The 20,919-nt window shown below is 40.0% G+C and overlaps 2 protein-coding genes across 16 annotated transcripts in view; both read right to left on the bottom strand.

Moving 5' to 3' along the window:
• LOC110969635 (zinc finger protein 239-like) overlaps window positions 1-8,141 on the bottom strand; it is a 36,857-nt gene extending 28,716 nt beyond the window's left edge. For 5 of the 15 annotated variants that reach the window (XM_051945664.1, XM_051945665.1, XM_051945671.1 and 2 more), the window contains exons 1-5: window positions 8,001-8,141; window positions 6,759-6,863; window positions 4,297-4,378; window positions 1,365-3,814; window positions 905-999 (exon numbers count right to left, since the gene is read on the bottom strand). Coding sequence is in view for 1 of the 15 variants with exons in the window: in XM_022219751.2 (XP_022075443.2) it covers window positions 4,297-4,338 (42 nt within the window). In the remaining 14 variants the exon portion in view is untranslated. Of the gene's footprint in view, window positions 1-904; window positions 1,000-1,364; window positions 3,818-4,296; window positions 4,379-6,758; window positions 6,864-8,000 lie in introns of all 15 variants that reach the window. The other 10 variants (XM_051945669.1, XM_051945672.1, XM_051945668.1 and 7 more) reach the window with 10 other exon arrangements.
• The window catches only part of LOC127533172 (uncharacterized), a 173,980-nt gene that overhangs the window by 38,517 nt on the left and 114,544 nt on the right, over window positions 1-20,919 (bottom strand). The gene's annotated exons all lie outside the window — the stretch shown is intronic.

The following is a 20,919-nucleotide window of genomic DNA, read 5'->3' as shown; positions in this document are numbered from 1 at the left end:
ATTCTAAGCTCCAAAATAAAATTAGGATGTATAGAAAAGCTGTGTTAAAAATTCCTTGACCTGTTTAACAGTGCTTGAGAATTTTTTTGAAAAAAATAAAAGCAAATCTTAAATTTCATAGCGGCCTAATAATTTTGTCTTCAACTATACTTGTGATTGGCAAAATACAGTGTCCATCCTGTATACCATAGCCTATGGGGTTAAGTTTAAAGGTTTATTCAATTAATTTAGTATAGGATTAACAGTATATTAACAGGTACATACATCAACTGCATGCAACAAGTGTGATGCTTGTTTGTGCTTCACAGATCAAAGAAACTGCTGCCTTCAGATTCACATATAAGGAGACATAAAGGATATGATCAATTCTGGTAGCAGTCTGTTATAACTGGCTTACATTTTGAACTTTTCATCACAATTTTACAGAGTTTTGACACCATTTATTTTGTATGCTTAACGGAATTTATAGTATGCTGTATCACACTGACCACAAATCACAAGAGACGGTTTGTCTTTTTTTTTTTTTACCTTAAAGAGAATTTAACTTTTAATCTGTTTGTCAAATTTTCACTATTCTATTGTTCCATCATGCTTACAGAAAATCTTGTTACCATAGCAACGAAAGCTTTCTCAGTCTCATGTTTGTTATAGTATTGTTCTGAGCTGTAAAGTTATTATACAGGTCATGTGTAGCATGTGGTGTTTCATATTCTTTTGCAATGAGGAAAAATACCATCAAATTGTCCTGTCATGCTGATAGGACGTTTGACTCAGACTCCATGCATTTCATTGTGGGTCATGTCCATTAAACCAGTGATAACATATATTTAGGTATGAGTCTGCAAGGCTATCATATCAAAATGCAAACGACAGACAAGTTAAAAATACCAAAAATAATTGTCACCTTGAGTGGTACCCGAAATTTTGGGTCCTGGCCCAAGGACTAATGTCCTCTGTAGCCTACATTGGACATAGCTGTCCCTAACGATCCAGATCAAGCTGGAAAAGACAATGTACCAGTGAGAAAATAAAATTACAAGGTTCTTTAATTCTAATTGCAATTAATAACAAACTACTGCAAAATTACAACAGAAATATGTGTTCTAATCTTTGATGTTTTTTTATCTGTTGCAAGTCAGTGCGCTATCCTTCCTGTGACCAAAGACAATTTTCCTGCCTTAGCTGGACAAAATAGTTTACTCTCTTTTATTCTATTCCAATGTATCACAATGTAGGCTACAAAGAAAATGGGAAAGAAACTTATTAGATGAGTTTCACATGGTTATCTGACAATGCATTGTTCCCCTGGCTCTGGTGCAGAAAAACACACTGTACACCAGTTTAAAAAAGTAACCATTCCTCACCTCTGTTATTCAGCGTAGATGCTCATGGCATGGTGAACAGCCCTCAGTAACGTTACTTTTTCTGAAAGAGAAAGAATTATTTCAACAGATGTTTGTCTCATCAGATTCTTAACCAAAGAATAATAATATTAGGGCACACATAACTGACCTTTGCTTCATTTACTGAACTAGGAGAACACACATCAATCAATGTTCTGTGGTGTAACATTAACTTAGATAGCTAATGTCTGTCTGTATTTATGAACGTAAAACGTGTTTACACAAAACACGTAAAACAGCAACAGTTAGAAATTGTGATAACACTATGAATTTGTTATGACTGATTAACTACAACTCACACAACATGTAGTTACAGCTAATAGTTAACCAATTTAGGAATTAGGAATTGGGAAATATAACCTTACACGACAGAGCAAACTTTAAACCAAATGTTAGAACATGTTCTACCACAAGTGATTACACACAGTATAATATTGATTTACACAAAGTAACTTCAGCTACAAGATTGCTTTAACACTCACCTGTGGAGATAACCTCTACTTATGAAGGCTAAGTGGCCTTGACTATGTTAGCACTGGTATTGCAAAATGCAGCAGCAGTCAGGCCAATAGAGGTGGACAGGAAGAGTGTTCGCCTCAGCCCTTGCTGCTATCCTAGTCCGCCCTCTTTTTCAAATATGGTCTCTTCTGGCTCCAAAAATTCCAAGATGGTGACTGGGAAGTAGCAAACTCTGAGCTTCACTTAAGCAATCCGCAAACCAACATGTAACATCACGGTGGCTATGTGCATCATTTTTATGTAGTCTATGGCTCTTAAATGTAAGGCAGGCAACAAGCACTGTCAGCCTCACTGCTACTGAAGTGTCACTGTGCTTTCTGATGCTTAGTTCTCTCCACCATTACAACTTGATCAAGGTATATATGTGTGTGTATGTGTTTAAGGCTTGGCTCAGGCCACAAGAGCTTTTGGGATGATTTACCTATTTCATTCTCTGAAATCTGGCCTGGAACCTTGCTCTAAACAAATGTTGAAAATGTGAAAGGTTTAAGAATCCAGTCTTAATCACTGTTCTGAATTCATTTTATCAAACATTTTCTCATCCTGATGAGCTTGGCCTTAAGCTTTTGCTTTTTTTGTCACTGCAAAGTATCGTTAGCATTACAGCAAGTTAATAAACCACAGTCTCTATTTTGCTTACATCTGCAACCACATGAGATCCCATGATGTAGTCCACTGCTCCCCAATTGCTCCTGAGGCACAATAATCCTAAAAATATCCTGTACTGTGTGATGTTCCATTATTTTCCAATCCTGATTAAAGCTTAGAGAAAATAATATCTAGGATTTTTTTATGCATTTGATACAACCCAATTTCCCAATGTATTCTGATTTTTAAAACTCTTGCAGTGTGAACCTGGCTGAAGTGTGTGTATGTGTGTGTATTGCAGCATGATGCAGAATGACAAAGGGCCTCCGACACACAGGCTCAGTGAGAGATCTATCGTCTGGATCGGGAATAGAGAAAAGGCATTATAGGCTACTTAAAAACAGATCTGGTGAGACAAATTGTGCAAAATAAGGTTAATGTTGCAATAAATAGGAAAGCATTTAATTGTAATTTTAAATTTCTAATGTGAATTTGTATTATACAGCACCCTCCACAATTATTGGCACTCATGGTTAAGATGTGTTGAAAGCCTTAAAATAAATTTAATTTTTATTGCAGAAACATAATCTCACACTGAAAATCGTAGAAAAATGTATTATAGGAGAAGATTAGGTGCTGTTTTGTTGGCAAAAGGGGGTTGTACAAAGTATTAACATCAGGGGTGCTAATAATTGTGGCACACATGATTTGATGTAAAAGAATTATTTCTTAATGCGTGATTTTTTTCCCTCACCAAATAAATGCACTTGAATTAAAGGTTGGATTTCCCTCTTTTTTTTCATTGTGGTCCTATATTATTTAGAAAAAAATTTGAATTTATTAGAAGCTAAAGAACACATCTTAACCAGGGGTGCCAATATTATGGAGGGCGCTGTATGTACAAATGTGGGGTCCTAATCTTAATTGCTTAAATTAGTCTAGTAAGTTTGTACTATAATAATGTAGGATTCCAGCATTATTATTATTTAAATTAGTCAGGTAAATTCATATAATAACTAATATGGTTGCTAATTGACTTTGCTATTTTAACTTGGGGAATAAATTTGTAATGTCACACTATTCCTCTACTGGAAAGCACTTTTGCTCAATGCTTGTTAAAAAACATGCTATACCAATAACAGTGACTTGAGTTTCCAATTTTCTAAAGTCCATTGATCCTCCAGCCTTAATTTGTGCACAGGGCTATGACACGATAAAAAGATACTGGAACTAGGTCAACTGAATTGAAGGCAATAAATGTTGAAAACTTACACATATTCTTTTCCTGCTCCAAATCAAAATGTCTGCTAAAAAAAAGATCCTTTGGTAATACAGTGTTACTGGAATCTGCGTAGGTAAAGAAAATTGTAGTGTCTACAGATACGGACCCGTACCCGTAGCCTGTGGCCTACGGATACGGCACTTTCCATTTGCCAGACAGATACGGACCCGTACGCGAGTCTTGCGAGTCAAGAAGCTGCTAACCACTGCAAACTGTTGAAAGGTAAGCAAAGATTAGGGTTAGTGTTAGGGTTAGGTTTAGGGTCCGTACCTGTAGTACCGATGCTACGGGTCTGTTCCTTTAGCATCTACCGGGAGTCACGTGACCAGATCTCGCGTATCTGATTGGCAAATGGAAAGTGCCGTATCTGTAGGCCACAGGCTACGGGTACGGGTCCGTACCTCTAGCAACTACCAAAGAAAATATCTGATGCCTATGTGGTGGCTAAAATAGTGTGTGTTGATCACAATCATAACAATTTTGTTAATATATCTTTTATCTCACCTCCTCTGGAGAACTCATTTCCCTAGACTGGCAAAGGTTCATGTCCTTCGAGTGCTTTTCTTCCAGTCAACACATTTCAGATCTAAAACCAAATGAAAACAAATAATGTTCAGAACACACAAGTAATGGAGTAAAAAAGAAGAGGTACTAGAGATCAACCAATTATCAGCCTCAACGATCATTTGGCATTTTTAGGATTATTGATATTGTGTTGTTGTTTTTCTTTATTGACTGACTATTGCAAAATAAGATAAACATAATAACGCAGCTTTCTTTCTCTGTCTCAAGCAATGTCCTACCCACAGCTCTATCTGATTGGCTGTTACATGTCACAAGAAACAGTCAAATCACCAGTAGTCATCGTTTAGAGACAGGTACTGCGCCAAAAAGTGATCATCAGCTTAGTCTGAAAAGTGAACTAGAGCAGACAGTAGCAACAGGGAAAAGAGATAAAAGCCCACATTCAAGACAGATAGTTTCCAGCAGCATTCAGTCTAAAGGAAAACTCACTGAAACAAACTGAGACCAAAGTCAAGCGAAGACCAGGTTTGATCTCCTTGGTCACTTACATCAGGACCCATCAAGTCCAGTCCAGCTTGGTCCACACTGATTCATTCTGATCCAGTTTCGTCTGGTTTGATACCGTTGAATTCAGTTCAAACCGAATTTAACTAAATAAATCAGGATCAAACCGATCAGGCCGATCTGGCTGGTCTGGTCTGGTTAGATTTGATCCCCCTGATCCACTTTCATCAGGACCAGTCAGGTCTAGTCCAGCTTGGTCTACATTGATTCATTCTGATACAGTTTGATCTGGTTTGTTCCAGCTTTCTTCCAGTCCGATCCAGTCCAATCTGGTCTGTTCCAGTCTGATCTAGTCTTTGCTATAGGAAAGCAAAAAGTAGAAATTGCAGCAAAGCTCCGTACAACTCCAGTTAGTGGAATAGTGCCATCATGCATAAGGGCTCATACTGTACATTTCCTCCAGAGCAGCCTCTGAACAGGACGCCTTCACAGCTAAAACATAGTAAACATCACAGTCCAATCTGCACGAGTGTTGGTCAGATCCTCCATCCATCCATTCTCCATACACCGCTTTATCCTCACTAGGGTTGCGGGGGGTGCTGGAGCCTATCCCAACTGACTCGGGTGAAGGCAGGGGACACCCTGGACAGGGCTACATATACAGACAGACAATCACACTCACATTCACACCTATGGGCAATTTAGAATAATCAATTAACCTCAGCATATTTTTGGACTGTGGGAGGAAGCTGGAGTGCCCGGAGAATACCCACGCATGCACAGGGAGAACATGCAAACTCCATGCAGAAAGATCCCAGGCCCACCCTGGGATTTGAACCAGGGATCTTCTTGCTGCAAGGCCAAAGAGCTAACCACTACACTACTGTGCAGCCCTGGTCAGATCCTGTAAACCAGTAAATAAATATACCAAGAATGACACCACAAATCTCTCAATGTCAACGCCAACGCTTTTCTAAATAGGCTCTGAGGATGTAGTGTAGGCATAGAGTGGTAACAAGGATGAATACTATTGTCCCTAGCTGCTCACAGCTGGAGATGTAAAACAGAATTTGAAAGCTCCCGAACATGTCAGTAAACTTTACATCTTTGGCAAAATGAGACTTCTCTTTGCTGAGTGAAACTCAACCCAGAGTAACTTTGCTTACAGGAGCTGAAGCTGCTGAAGGCAAAAAAAGATGTCTGTGAGATATGATTGAATTAATGAAGTGGTCTGATACTTCTGTCCATTTAGTGTCATGTGACGCTGAAACATGATGACTCCTACTTCTATTGTTCATATTAATTTACATTAATCCTTAATAATGAAGAAGCCTAGATATGTATGACATGTTCTGTGTCTTAACATGCTGTTAATTTAACAAGTGTAAATTCATTAAAAGTCATTCTTATTAATCAGCAAACCCAGTAATAAATGATAGAGCCCGTTATCACTATCAGTAACTTTTAATGTCGACTGATTTCAAATATCGATTATTAGCCCTTCTTGATCACCAAAAATCAGTATCAGCGTCAGTCCTAGAAAAACATTTTGGTCAACGTCTAATATGTATCGTGACAACACTACTGATTGTAACAATGAAAATACACACTACATTGCCAGTTAGTAAGTTTACATAGCAAAGTCCAATTCAGATTATAACTGATGGTGGGACACCACAGTGTGATTTGTCCAGCTACATATCATGATGAACAGAAAATATGTTTACGCTTTATTGAACAAATGACAAATATTGCCCTCAGAATTCAGTCGTGCCGATAATTGGTCGATCTCTACTTCAGAAAAACAAAAGTAAGAGAAGTAGCTACAAAAAATTCATACCTCCCTGCAATCAGTTGATGACACGGTTATACTTACTAACTTTAAAATGTCATAGTGCAAGCACGAATATAACCAAGTTGCTATTACAGAGCCATACCTGCTTATTCTGATCTAGACTGCATTCCGATGCATTTGTGTTGATTTTTTTGTAGTGTCAATAAACAAATGGCTAGTCAGGAGAAACTGGTGTAGTTCAGCAAGTCTGTCAAAAGAAAACAGATAATACAAAGTAAGTAAAGTTAACTTGAATAAGAAATACTGGTGCTCTAAAGCAGCATCTGCCTCCACACACTCTTCAGTCATGTTGTCTATCAGTGACAGAAATCTCTTCAGTGGAGATGAGCCACTTTTGAAGGTTGAACTAAAACCTTTTTTAATTTGGATTTAGAATAATTCCTGGGGGCAAGCTTAAATTATGTTGTGTGCAACTTTTGTTGTTCTTGAAAACTGCTCAATAACATTCCAACACTAAAAAGTCAATGAAATTACTGGCCAGTTTTACAATTGTTTTAATGATCACTGAACATAACAGAACCACTAAAAACTATGCATAATCTCAAAATAACTATGACCAAAACAGATATAAGCAGGACACTTTACATGTGAATAATCAGCCTGTTCAAACTATGGAATTAGCTGCTTCTATAATATCTCAAATTTAATTTGAGTTTTCTAAACCACAATTTGTTCATAGTTACTGGCTACCATACACAAAGACGATGTGGCAAAAATTCAACACTAGCCGATATACTGATTTAATTTTAATAAATACGGACTGTTTAAATCCGTTCAAATTGCAAGATGACGAATGATGCGGTACCGCTGTGTTAACTGGCAGTGGAATGTATGTGTTTATTAGAGTCCCCTTAAATTCACACAACATAATTTCAATGAGTCGTTTGAGTTTGACCAAAGACGCGAATTTAAATCTTAAGTAAAGCCATACAGCAAACGATATGTGAAGGGGTTATGGAAGGTAGGGGGGACCTCAAAGTGACCAAGTACTTCTGTCAGTCTATTCTAAAGGACTGACGGACGTAAAATAACATTTCATGTCTTGTGCGCTTAAAATGAAAAGGCGATTTATAGTGTATAAAACTAAAATGCCAAAATTATAGATGCCAAACACAACATGGCCCGTTTCGCTAAAATAAACAACCACATGCTCATTCAGTAGATGGCTAATTTACCACAACTGCGGCCCAACAAAACACATCAAAGCAACACGAGATAGCATCGAGATGCTAAAGGACTCGCTTCGGGCCTGATAGTTGGTGTGTTCACAGTAATCGCTAAAAATGACACAAAAAAATTCATAAATACAAAGTAGACCAGATACCCCCTTCGTCTCCATTGCCTGTCTTCTATCAATACCGCCACGCAGACAGCAATCCAAGAAAGGGACGTCATTATGACGTTCTCGCTCCTCTTCTTGGTGGAAACCAGCGTAAAGACAGTACTGACTTCATTACCGCCACCTACAGCGTGGGAGTGTGGCCAGCCGGCCATCATCTATAAAAAAAAAGTGCTTCCCTATGCTTGTCCGTCCAAACACTGTTATTTTCATCAGTACAGTTTTTTTCAAAAGCTAAACTAGAATTACAGCTCCTATTCAAAATACATGTTTACCTCCCCAGCTACAAAACTGCTGTTGCGCCCATACCCTGTATAAAGATGGTCGTAGAAATTAAATGTTACAGAGAGAGGAAGCTATTTGGCTCCTTCTGCTCTTGACTAGGGTATATCTATGATAAAACATGAGGAGATAAAAGCAACAGAATAGCAGCAACAACAATTTAAATAAAAGTAACAATAACATGAGTAGCTCCCTCTTGTCCTTAGCAATCACAATTACAACTGTAATATTGAACCATCGTCAATTTTATTCAGACCATTCATCTCACCTACTAGTAAACATGAATGACAAGTTTTCTGTTGTTATGCCAGGATTTGTAACTCTGTACTGATACTTCATGACCACACATTTATCCAGGTAAAGTTACTCTCTGGCCATTCCTTTAATTATCAGGGGAACACTTACGGAGCTAAAACAGGAGAGACAGTATAGGTTTTCATTGGAAAAAAAGAATTTGTCATTTTAAATCACATCTGTCATTGAAAACAAATTACTTTTCATTGAAAATAAAATTTGTCATTGAAAAAAAGGATTTGTCATGCCATTGAAAACATCTTTAAAATGTTCTGTTTTTCTTTTTGTCTGTGCTTTCAGACAATTTTTTACCAATTTTTTTTTGTCAGTCATTTTTTTTGTACAAAGTTCCCCCACCCACAAGGACACTTCTTTTTAACAGACAAAGTTTTTTTTTAAATGATGTTTCAAAGTTCTGTTTTCCGAGACAACTACCTGTCTCTCTTTAGGCGTGGAGGGGAAGAGTCCGAGCATGGGGGAATTACTGTAGCAAAACTATTTGTCAGTGCATATGGAGAGTTGTCTGTATCTCAATCCTTGTATCCAAAGTTCATTTTACTCTGTAAAATGAACATACTTTCTGCTTGTTTTGAAAAATAAACATATTTTCTGTCAACTTTCTAAGTAACAGTGTTTTGTAGCCAACACTTGGATAATTTGGAAGCTTTATTTATCTTTATTTGTTTTGTGGTTTTGATAACTTTCCTTTTTTAATTCAGTATTAGATACCTGATTTGTTATAAATACTGTGGGTTCTCTTAGAATTCAAAATTTTCTTATACTAAAAGAGCATTTTGTGTATGCCATGTAAAAGATCTGTAAATATGCTGAGCAGATCACGTACCTTTTCTCTTGTCTTTATTTGCCTGTTTGCTATTGAAGTAACCCAAAAGTAACTAAACGTAATTTGGTACATTACTTTTTAATTTTAGTACTTAGAGTAAGTTACTGATTATATTTTTTAACAGATAACTTGGAGTTGGAGTACTGCATTACATTTTTAAAGTAACCCTCCCAACCCTGCTAAACAGAGACAACCCAGAATACACTAGAAATGTTTACACATTATACATAAAACCTCAGGCTACAGATTCAGAGACGGCTACAGACACTAGGCTAAATCCTAGAAGAAATACTAAGAACTACAGATGCCCTTAAAGGCATTAGAGGAGTTTAATTTCCTACGACTTTGAACGTAGAATGCACATGCGCACATACAACCTCTCCCTCACCCCCCTCTAACCTCCCCCCTCTTAACGTGTGCGAAGAAACACCCCCCTCCAGAAACTTGCGTAGCACTCGTGAAGTTGTCTTTTACGGCGGGGTCCCCCTGGATCTTTATCTGCCATTATGTAAAAAAAAGATGAGCAAAACAAGTCGCCAGCTAACTACGAAGCTATACCAAGCTATCTGTCATACAGAAAACACGTAAGTCCAAGGCGTACGTAATCTACGTAACTAGACCTGAGCAGGAAGATTTTTGATTGACAGGAAAGGGAGCAAACCAAACGCCTCGGTCTGAGGGCATTGATTGGCTGATGTTTTTCAGGTCCTGCCATGTCCACAGTTATTTATTTTTTATTTTTTTATTCTTTTAGAGACCATACATACAAGTCCACTAAAGGTCAGTATATTCATTTTATGTGAATCAGACAAATTAAAAAAAAAAAAACATCCTCCATAATGCCTTTAACAACTATAAAGCAAGAACTAATACTAATGAGTTACACTACAAAATGCCAAACGGCGGAGAACAAACCTAAAAAATGCTATACAACTGCTATACAAAAAAAAACTGGGTGTAGAGACTGAGCAGGGAATTTTGCTGAGGATTGACAGGGAAAAAGTGAAACTGGGAAGGCAGTCAGAGGTGATGTGCGGCTGGAGTGGAGACAAGAACTAGACGTGCTGCAACTGGAGAGGCTGTGGGTGTGTGGAGATCTGGGTGGCTCAGACAACAGAAGGCAGACGAAGGATCCAGGTGAGTGGTTGTAGGCAGGTGGAGGTCCAGGACTAAAGAACAGAAGAATAGTATAAAGCAGTGTTTCTAGGGAGCTGGACAGAACAATGATCAGAGTACTGACAGCGATAGTTCGACAGTCCGGCGAAGTGTAGTGAACAGCGTCTGTCTTAAATGCAGAAGAGAGTAGTGGCAGCTGATCATCTCCACCTGGGAAAAGGAAATGTCATTTTTTACACCTTGATGTACTGTTCTTAGTCTGTTGCCCATATTCATCTCAAATGTGATGACATAAGCCTTAGGATGCTGATGATGACTGATGAAGAAAATGCTGACTTGTCATCAGAAGGCGTATCTGTGGCAGTGTGGCGAATGTCAATGTCTTATTATGACTACTGAAGTGATTATATCTCAGCTAATCCTGATCCAATCTGCCGGAATCCTCATGTGATGAACACTCGGCCCAGTCTGAAGACATCCATACTCAAAAATTTAGATATAGTCATAGCACCACCTACTGGCAACTGCAGGTTTAGGCAATACATTTGTATGTACCAAGGCACAAAACTTTGTCAGATCATTCTTGAAAATGGTCAGCTCAGTCTTCAAACTGGGGCGATGTCACAGTGTGGAGATTTGACATTTCATCATAGACTGTATACAATCTATGCATTTCATTCAACGCTGTTGCAATAGAGTAGTTTTTGATAGGTTAAAAATGCTCAAAATCACACCAAAATAACGACACACATCACAGTCGTCTAAAGAAAGGGTTGGTAGAGGAAGTCTGTGTCTCAGCTGTGCAGATTCTGTTTAAGAATCTGCTCCTGCTGAGCTGCTGCGGACTGTGGCTGGACAAGAGAGTGTCAGATAGGAGTGCAGAAACTAGGAGATATGTGGATGGTCTTTTATCTTAGACTCTATTGAGCCAGCCTGTTCAAACTCTGAACGTCAGTCTCCATAGCCAGTATAAATATTAGCTGGTGCACTGGAGACTTCCAATTGGCCATTTAGCTTAAAATGTTTATTTTAAACCCTTTAAAGCCTAACAGTGTATGAGAACCTTCATTTATAAACATGGCTCTTTTGTTCCAGAGCAGCACAGATGTGTTTTGAAGCACTACAAAAATTAGATTAGTGACTTGATGCTTGGGTTTATACTTATTTTTGTTCTCATCATTTAATATGCCTAAAAATTAATCACAGTATTTCAAAAGTCAAGATGTCTTAAAGCAAAATGTGGTCTCATTTTGTTAGCCAGAGACTCTACTCAAATTACAAGAACAGAAATGTTAACATCTGAGAAGGTAGAACCAGTGCTGGGGTGACTGCTGATTATTTTTGTCTTTATGAATGAGCTAATTGTTATAGCTGTCATATGGTTGTGAAATGATTTGTCTGAATAGATTTTTGCATGGTTATATTGCAGGAAGTCCCCACTGACCTGTTTTCTGTGGTGCTGCTGACTGACTGAAGGTGAGTTTGATAAAGTGCATATGTTTGGATTAAAGTTGCTTTTCTGCATCTGTGATGACTGAATAATATGAACACCTCATGCAGACCAAACACATTGGTGAACTCAAAACCATGAGCATAGCAGCTGACAGCCGGCACAGATGAGTAGAGGGATTCTGTTTCACTGACTACTGTTCATTTCTCTACAGCAGCATGTAGAAACTATGGCCTGCAGGAGGTACTAATCACCTGCAAGGAGGTCAGACTGACTGTCGTTGTGTTTGACATGCTGTCACCATGGACATAGAAATGATGTACAGTACGATTTGTTGTAGAACCACTGTGAACCCAAGATTTCACTGCCTTGAGAGAAGCATGCTCTGTTGGGAAATCTTGGAATTGGGAAGAAACTTTGGACTTTGGGACAGGTTGTAGTAAAAACCTTGAAACAGTCTTTCACAATAATCATGTATGAATGAACTGTTTAACACTTGTTCCTATAATATGGTGACAATACAGTGGGTACGGAAAGTATTCAGACCCCTTGAAATTTTTCACTCTCTGTGTCATTGCAGCCATTTGCCAAAATCAAAAAACTTCATTTTATTTCTCATTAATATACACTCAGCACCCCATCTTGACAGAAAAAAACAGAAATGAAGAAATTTTTTGCAAATCTATTAAAAAAGAAAAACTGAAATATCACATGGTCATAAGTATTCAGACCCTTTGCAGCGACATTCATATTTAACGCACATGCTGTCCATTTATTCTGATCCTCCTCAAGATGGTTCTGCTTCTTTATTGGAGTCCAGCTGTGTTTAATTAAACTGATTTGACTTGATTAGGTAAGGCACACACCTGTCTATATAAGAGCTTACATGTTCACAGTGCTTGTCAGAGCAAATGAGAATCATGAGGTCGAAGGAACTGCCCAAGGAGCTCAGAGACAGAATTGTGGCAAGGCACAGATCTGGGCAAGATTACAAAACAATTTCTGCAGCACTCAAGGTTCCTCAGAGCACAGTGGCCTCCATAATCCTCAACTGGAAGAAGGTTGGGACGACCACAACTCTTCCTAGACCTGGCCGTCCAGCCAAACTGAGCAATCGTGGGAGAAGAGCCTTGGTGAGAGAGGTAAAGAAGAACCCAAAGATCACTGTGGCTGAGCTCCAGAGATGCAGTCGGGAGATAGGAGAAAGTTCCACAAAGTCAACTATCACTGCAGCCCTCCACCAATCGGGGCTTTATGGCAGAGTGGCCCGACGGAAGCCTCTCCTCAGTGCAAGACACATGAAAGCCCGCATAGAGTTTGCCAAAAAAAACACATGAAGGACTCCCAGACTATGAGAAATAAGATTCTTTGGTCTGATGAGACCAAGATCAAACTTTTTGGTGTTAATTCTAAGCGGTATGTGTGGAGAAAACCAGGCACTGCTCATCACCTACCCAATACAATCCCTACAGTGAAACATGGTGGTGGGAGCATCATGTTGTGGGGCTGTTTTTCAGCTGCAGGGACAGGACGACTGGTTGCAATTGAAGGAAGAATGAATGTGGCCAAGTACAGACATCCTGGAGGAAAACCTCTTCCAGAGTGCTCAGGATCTCAGACTGGGCCCAAGGTTCACCTTTCAACAGAACAATGACCCTAAGCACACAGCTAAAATAACAAAGGAGGGGCTTCAGAACAACTCCGTGACCGTTCTTGACTGGCCCAGCCAGAGCCCTGACCTAAACCCAATTGAGCATCACTGGAGAGACCTCAAAATGGCTGTCCACCAACGTTCACCATCCAACCTGACAAAACTGGAGAGGATCTGCAAGAAAGAATGGCAGAGGATCCCCAAATCCAGGTGTGAAAAACTTGTTGCATCATTCCCAAGAAGACTCATGGCTGTACTAGCTGAAAAGGGTGCTTCTACTCAATACTGAGCACAGGGTCTGAATACTTATGACCATGTGATATTTCGGTTTTTCTTTTTTAATACATTTGCTAAAATTTCTACATTTCTGTTTTTCTCTGTCACGATGGGGTGCTGAGTGTACATTAATGAGAAATAAAATGAACTTTTTTGATTTTGGCAAATGGCTGCAATGACACAGAGTGTAACATTTCAAGGGGTCTGAATACTTTCCATACCCACTGTATAATCCTACCAGGATGTGACTGAGCTGCTTCATTCATCAGTACATCAGTTTGTTTAATGTCTGCTCAGCCTTACTGATGCTAAAGATAAGGCTGCAACTATACATTATTTTCATTTCCTTTAATCTTCTACTTTATTTTTTAAGTATTTGTGGAACCCAAACACCTTCAGATATTCAGTTTACAATAAAAGACAAATCCATTTTGAAGCTGCTCTCATGTTTTCACATGTGAGCAACTTCAAATTGTGACACATTGTGAATTTTCAGGCTGTGAATGGAATTTTAATGTTGCAACAAAATGAATGCTAAATGTATCACCTAGAATGTAGCACTTAAGCCTCTTATGTTTGTCAGGAGCAGCAATAATGTTCCTGGGTCAGTTTGACCTAAGGCATGTTTAATTATCCAAAAGTATCAGACACCAAAAGATCCCAATATACGTACATTGTATCTCATTGACCCAATTACTAACCATTAATGGTTAGCAACAGACTCAGTTACTAACCATTTCAATCAATTTTTAGTGAAATGGTGTTCTTTACCTCTCACAGATCATAGTTCAGTAAGGATGATTCACTTATTTTTCATAAAAATGACTCAAAACTTCTTTTAAATGCACATCGTAATGGTGTACTTATAAAATATGATAGTTTTACATGACGCTATTTTTTTTAATTTTACATTTTTAATTTTTTTTTTTCATTTTATGGAGTGATGTTGATAAATAAACATGAGGCACCTCTTCCGGCTGTTGATTCATCCATTGACTTATAGACGTCATTCAGGATGAGGATCCCTAAATCTGCATGTAAATGCATTTTATTCCGCTCTTTCCATTTCTCCACCAAAACGCCTTCCTTCAAGATTACTCATTTTGAGGATGATTTTCTGTATTGAATTGGGCATGCGGCTGCATAGTGACTTGTTGGTGAGCACAGTTGCCTCACAGCTCGAAGGTCCCCAGCCTGGCCTGGAATCTTTCTATGTGGAGTTTGCATGCTCTCCCTATGCATGTGTGGGTTTTCACCAGGTTCACCAGCTTCCTCCCACAGTCAAGCATGCAGAGGTTAATTGGTGATTCTTAGCCCCACTGTAGACTAGCAACCTGTCCATGGTGCCCCCTGCTTCGGCCCTAAGTCAGCTGAGGTAGGCTCCAGCCCCCCACAGATGGATGGATGGATGGATGGAGTTGACCATGACTAGCTCAAAAGTTGACTTGATGTCTGTCACACGAGTCACTGCTATCCTAGTGCGTCCTGGCACTGTTTTTATTTATTTTTTCTGCTGACAGTTTTTAATGATGTATATTTCTGCATGAAGACCACCATTTTTTGATGTGAATGTCTCGCTTAGCGGAATATAAATGGCAGCTCCCTCATCTGTTTCATAATTCATAATGAGAACTGACCTCTTTATATACAGTCTAACAGTCCCTCCAGGAATTCGCGATGTTGCGATCACACGAATTCACGTGAAATCAACCAATCTCCGCGAAGTTTGCGCGGCCTTGCAATTTTGTCCAAGCACCGCAACTTTCCCGCAATTTTGGCCTGCCTCCCGTAAGTTCCACCAATCATAGCAGCTCCCAGCGCAAACCTAATGCATGCTCACTCATATGCGTACATCACCGAATTCACTTCCTTGTTTATGGTTTGAAGATGCAGACATGTGCGATATTAATGTCTCTCATTTACCAACAAAAATTACTGCTGAAGACCTTGATAAACAATGAATTCACTGATGTTCTTCACCAAACCGGAGCTAAACTGTTTTACACCCGTGCAATACTGTGGTGGAATACAAATTTTTTTTTTTAAAAAAGTCATCGATTGATACACTTAAAAAAAAACACGAAACATATTAGAACGGCTGAAATGATCAGACAACAGACCACATAAATCACCATGATGGAAACTGTTGCATCCCGATCCGTTAGAGCAATGAAAGAATGAAGGTAAATTTATTAGATGATTTATTCCACCTAAGAACACGGCAGAGTTATGTAACGATCAGTGTGTGTGAATTCTTCCTCTGTCAACAACATCACTCAAAAAAAGACTCAGGGATTTAAATGAAGTTTTCAGGGTCGGTCAGAAATGACACAAGGACCAAGTGATTAGACTTCGGCAGTGCTGCGGCTTAAAGTTTGGCTCCACGGATATGTTAAGGATTTCCCATTGAGGGAGCGGCACGGCGTCTGATAGCGGCACAGTAACCATGGCAACAGGTGAACGCTACCTCAGTGACCCGCTGACGATCACATGATTGTTATCCTACAACAAATCCACCACTGTGGACATAACGGAAATGATACAAGGAACAACTGATTAAATTGTGGGGGTGTTTCTGAGTCCCATCAATTCCAGTTGCCAACTACATATTTAGGTTACGCAATTCGGTATGTACACATGCAGAACACACACCTGTCTTGGTGGGGGACTGCGCTCTCTCAGTGCTGTTCTTGTTCATTGACGTGACAAGCCGTGAGTGTGTGTGTGTGAACACGTGTGTGCCAGGATGTGAAATGAACTTTTTAAGCCAGTGACAGATATGTCCGAATATGATTCATTCAATAGTAAGTTAGCATTTTGTGCCGCAAATCTACCAACCACGTCATATTAAACCAGTATCTGGCTGCTGCTAATTTCCCACCGTGGTGTGCCAGTGTTATGTTTATTCCCTTAACATAACCTTTATAAAGAAGCACAGACTCGCGATAAAGTTCAACAGCTTCTTTACTAAACGACTGCCACATTACAATGTCACATATTACTCCGCTGGCTAAGCACAGGTAATACCGTTTTTAGGTGTAACATAAAATAGTGCTATTACACTGTAAATATTTTTTAATTATTTGTTTAGGTGAATTATTATTTAATATCAATACATAACAATTCCTCCCTTCCAGCTTTGATGCACTCTAAAATCATCAAGCGGAAATTAACAGTGGATGTGACTCTTAAATTCAATAAACTTTTTTTTATAACAACATTCATTTAAGAACTTTTTATTGTACAAACACTTTTCTTTTACTTTTGCCTCAATGTTTACAAATCAAGTCTGTCCGGTGGTTTGCAAGCCCTCTCAGGATATCTGCGTCCTGGAGGCTCAAGTAGGGTCGTCATGGGTTTGGCTATGGTCACTGTCTCTGATGTAGACAGGGTTTCCACAGTAGTCACGTCCGGTGTTGGGGAACTGTCCTTAGAGTTTAGTGGGACAGTAGTTGTCACAGATCGAGGTGAAGTCTTTTCAGGTGAAGCGTCCAAAAGTTGATCGACATGTCTCCGCCAGACACCATTGGGTTCCACACTCACAGTATATGAGAGAGGTCCAGTTTGTGACAAAATCTCGGCTTGTTGCCACTTGCCGCCTTGGTTGCGATAGTCTCTAGCCAGTACTTTTTGTCCAACATCGAATGATCTCAGTTTTCTTTGTTGTTGAGTGGGTGAACATTGTTTGTTTGAAACATGTTCTCTGATGTCCGGTTTGAGTAGATCCAAGCGAGATCTTAGACTTCTTCCCATGAACAACATTGCAGGTGATTGTCCAGTAGTAGCATGTGGGGTGTTTCTGTACGCCAGCAAAAAGTTTGCAATTTTCTGTTGTAGCGGCACTTCCTCCTTCCTCCTTGCTTTCATTGACTGTTTAAAGGTCTGAACAAAACGTTCAGCGAGACCATTTGTTGCGGGATGATGAGGGGCAGATGTGATGTGCTTAATCCCGTTGCTTTTTAGGAAAGTTTCAAACTCCTCACTGGTAAACTGCGTTCCATTGTCACTTACAAGTTGATGGGGATATCCAGTGCGTGCAAAAAGCATCTGAAGTTTGTTTACTGTTACAGCTGTAGTTGACTTCTTTACTGTAAAAACTTCAGGCCATTTTGAATGTGCGTCGACCACAATAAGGAACATGTGATCCAGGAAAGGTCCACCATAGTCGATGTGAATGCGTTGCCATGGAGCAATAGGCCATTCCCAAGTGTGGACAGGGGCAATCTGAGGTTGACGCTGAGTCTGGTGGCAACCTGTGCATGTTTTGACCAGAGTTTCAATTTGGTTGTCAAGGCCAGGCCACCACACATAACTTCGAGCAAGACATTTCATTTTCACGACACCCATATGTCCATCATGCAGAGAGTTTGGAACTTTGGGTTGCAGTTTGGGAGGTACAATAACACGTGACCCCCACATAAGACATCCTTGACAAACAGTAAGTTGGTCTTTAAGTTGGTCTTTTCTGGTAGAATAGTCCGAAAGTTCAGAATCCACATGTTTTGGCCAGCCATTCACAGTTACACCTTTGAAAGCAGTGGATCATTTCTTGTTTCTCTGCTTATACGTGCACTTGTCACAGGAAGTAGTTCCATCTGGAGCAGGTGAAGGGGTAAAGCAGGATCAGTAGTTTTCTCTGACATTGACTGGGGAAGGCGCGACAGTCCATCTGCATTTCCATGTAGCTTTGTCCCTTTGTATTCGATGGTGTAGGTGTGAGCTCCGAGAAAGAGAGCCCAGCACTGTAACCGTGCAGCTGCCATTGCAGGAACACCTTTCTGAGAATTGAAGATAGAAACCAGAGGTTGATGATCTGTAATCAGAGTAAAATGTTTACCATACAGGTACTGGTTAAACTTTTTCACACCCCACACTAGGCTTAGAGCTTCTCTGTCTATCTGTGCATAATTACATTCTGCCGGTGACAAAGAGCGTGATGCAAAAGCTATGGGGCGTTCAGAGTCATCAGTCATTTTGTGTGACAAAACGGCACCAATACCGTACGGCGAAGCGTCACAGGCGAGGCGCAGGGACAACTTTGGGTCAAAGTGCGTCAGTACTTTGTCTGATATGATGAGTTCCTTTGCCTTTGTAAACGCCTGCTCACAATCTTTAGTCCAATCCCACTTTGCATTTTGATGCAGGAGTGCATTGAGTGGGTGCAGCACAGTTGAGAGGTTTGGCAAAAACTTGTGGTAATAGTTCACAAGACCGAGGAAAGAGCGTAACTGGGCTACATTTTCCGGCTTTGGAGATTTCACAATGGCCTCAATTTTGTCTTGAGTTTTGTGAAGGCCATGTTTGTCTATTTTGTGTCCACAGTACTCGATGGACTCCTTGAAAAACTCGCATTTCTGCTTGTTTGCCTTAAGTCCATATTCCTCTAGTTTTGTCAGAACTGCATCCAAGTTTGCCAGGTGTGAGCTTTTGTCTGAGCCTGTAACGATTATGTCGTCCAAGTAACACTGAGTACCTGCTATTCCTTGTAGCACTTGTTCCATTGCGCGTTGCCAGATTGTGGGGGCACTTGTAATGCCAAACACAAGTCGGTTGTATTGGTAGAGTCCTTTGTGAGTGTTTATGGTGAGATACTTGCGTGCACTTTCATCCATCTCCATTTGAAGATATGCCTGCGCAAGATCAATCTTTGTGAAGTGCTCACCATTTGCGAGAGATGCAAAGATATCATCAATGCATGGGAGTGGGTACTGGTCTGTGTGCAGTACAGGGTTAACAGTTACTTTAAAATTACCACAAATACGCACCTTGTCTGAAGACTTTTTAGCAACAGGCACAATTGGTGTTGCCCATTCTGACCAGTCCACTTTTGACAGGATCCCTTGGTCCATGAGGTTTTGCAGCTCCGCTGAAAACTTTTGCATGCTTGTCGAGTATTTCTGATAACTTCTTGTCAGTGGTTTGTTTGGAGGCAATGCGCATAGTCTTTATTTCGTGCCAGTTGAGCCTGATCTGCTGTAACCATCTCCGACCGAACAGTGGCACACCTCCATCTTTCAGTACAAACAGTTCCAAGATTGCATGTTTGGCTTTTGTATTTCACTTTCACTTTGAGTTTTCCCATTGGAGCAACTTTCTCTCCAGTGTATGTTCTCAGCTTTACATTTGTGCGTGACAGTTTTGTGCCAGGGAACTTTTCTTGGTAGTCTTTCAGTGATATGATTGACAGTGCTGACCCAGTGTCCAGTTCCATCTTTAATGGCACTCCATTGACTTTAGGTGTCAGCCAAATCACATCAGTATCATTCTCTTCTGTAGCATATAACACTAAACAGGCCAATTCTTCCTCATTTGAGCTGTCAGAGTCTGTTTCTGCTACTTCGTAGAGCCTTTGTCCTCTTTTTGTCTTTTCTTTGTCGTTGGAGCCGCTGTATTTTGATTTGCACATTTTCTGTATGTGCCCTCTTTTATTACATTGCCTACAGTCTTTATCCTTGAACCAACATTCGCTCGGATCATGTGACTGTTTACCGCATCTGTAGCAGGACTTTGACTTTGTGTTACGCTGCTTGGTGTGGAGTTTGAACACAGAACACATTGCACTTTTACCTTGTAGTTCTGTCGCATCTTTTGCAGCAGTCTCCACCAACACAGCGATCTCAATTGCTCGTTGTAAGGTAAGCCTGTCCTCCGTCAAAAGTCGTTTCTGGATGCTCTCATTGTGCAGCCCGCACACAAACCGGTCCCTCAGTGCGTCAGAAAGTCCATCTCCAAACTGACAGTGCTCGGACAATTTCCTCAGCTCAGCGATGTATTCCAACACGGACTCAGTTTTTGACTGATTTCTCTTGTGAAACCTAAAGCGCTCCGCGATCACTAATGGCGCTGGATTTAGGTGACTTTTCAGTATTTGCGTTATCTGCTGAAAAGTTTTGTCTGCTGGTTTAGCTGGAGAAACGAGACTGCGGAGTAGGTTGTAGGTTTTCGCCCCCATCACACTGAGTAGAACGGCTACTTTTCTCTCGTCCTCTAT

Source organism: Acanthochromis polyacanthus, chromosome 3, assembly GCF_021347895.1.
Source record: "Acanthochromis polyacanthus isolate Apoly-LR-REF ecotype Palm Island chromosome 3, KAUST_Apoly_ChrSc, whole genome shotgun sequence".
NCBI classification, from domain to species: Eukaryota; Metazoa; Chordata; class Actinopteri; family Pomacentridae; genus Acanthochromis; species Acanthochromis polyacanthus.
This window is presented reverse-complemented; position numbering and strand designations above follow the sequence as displayed.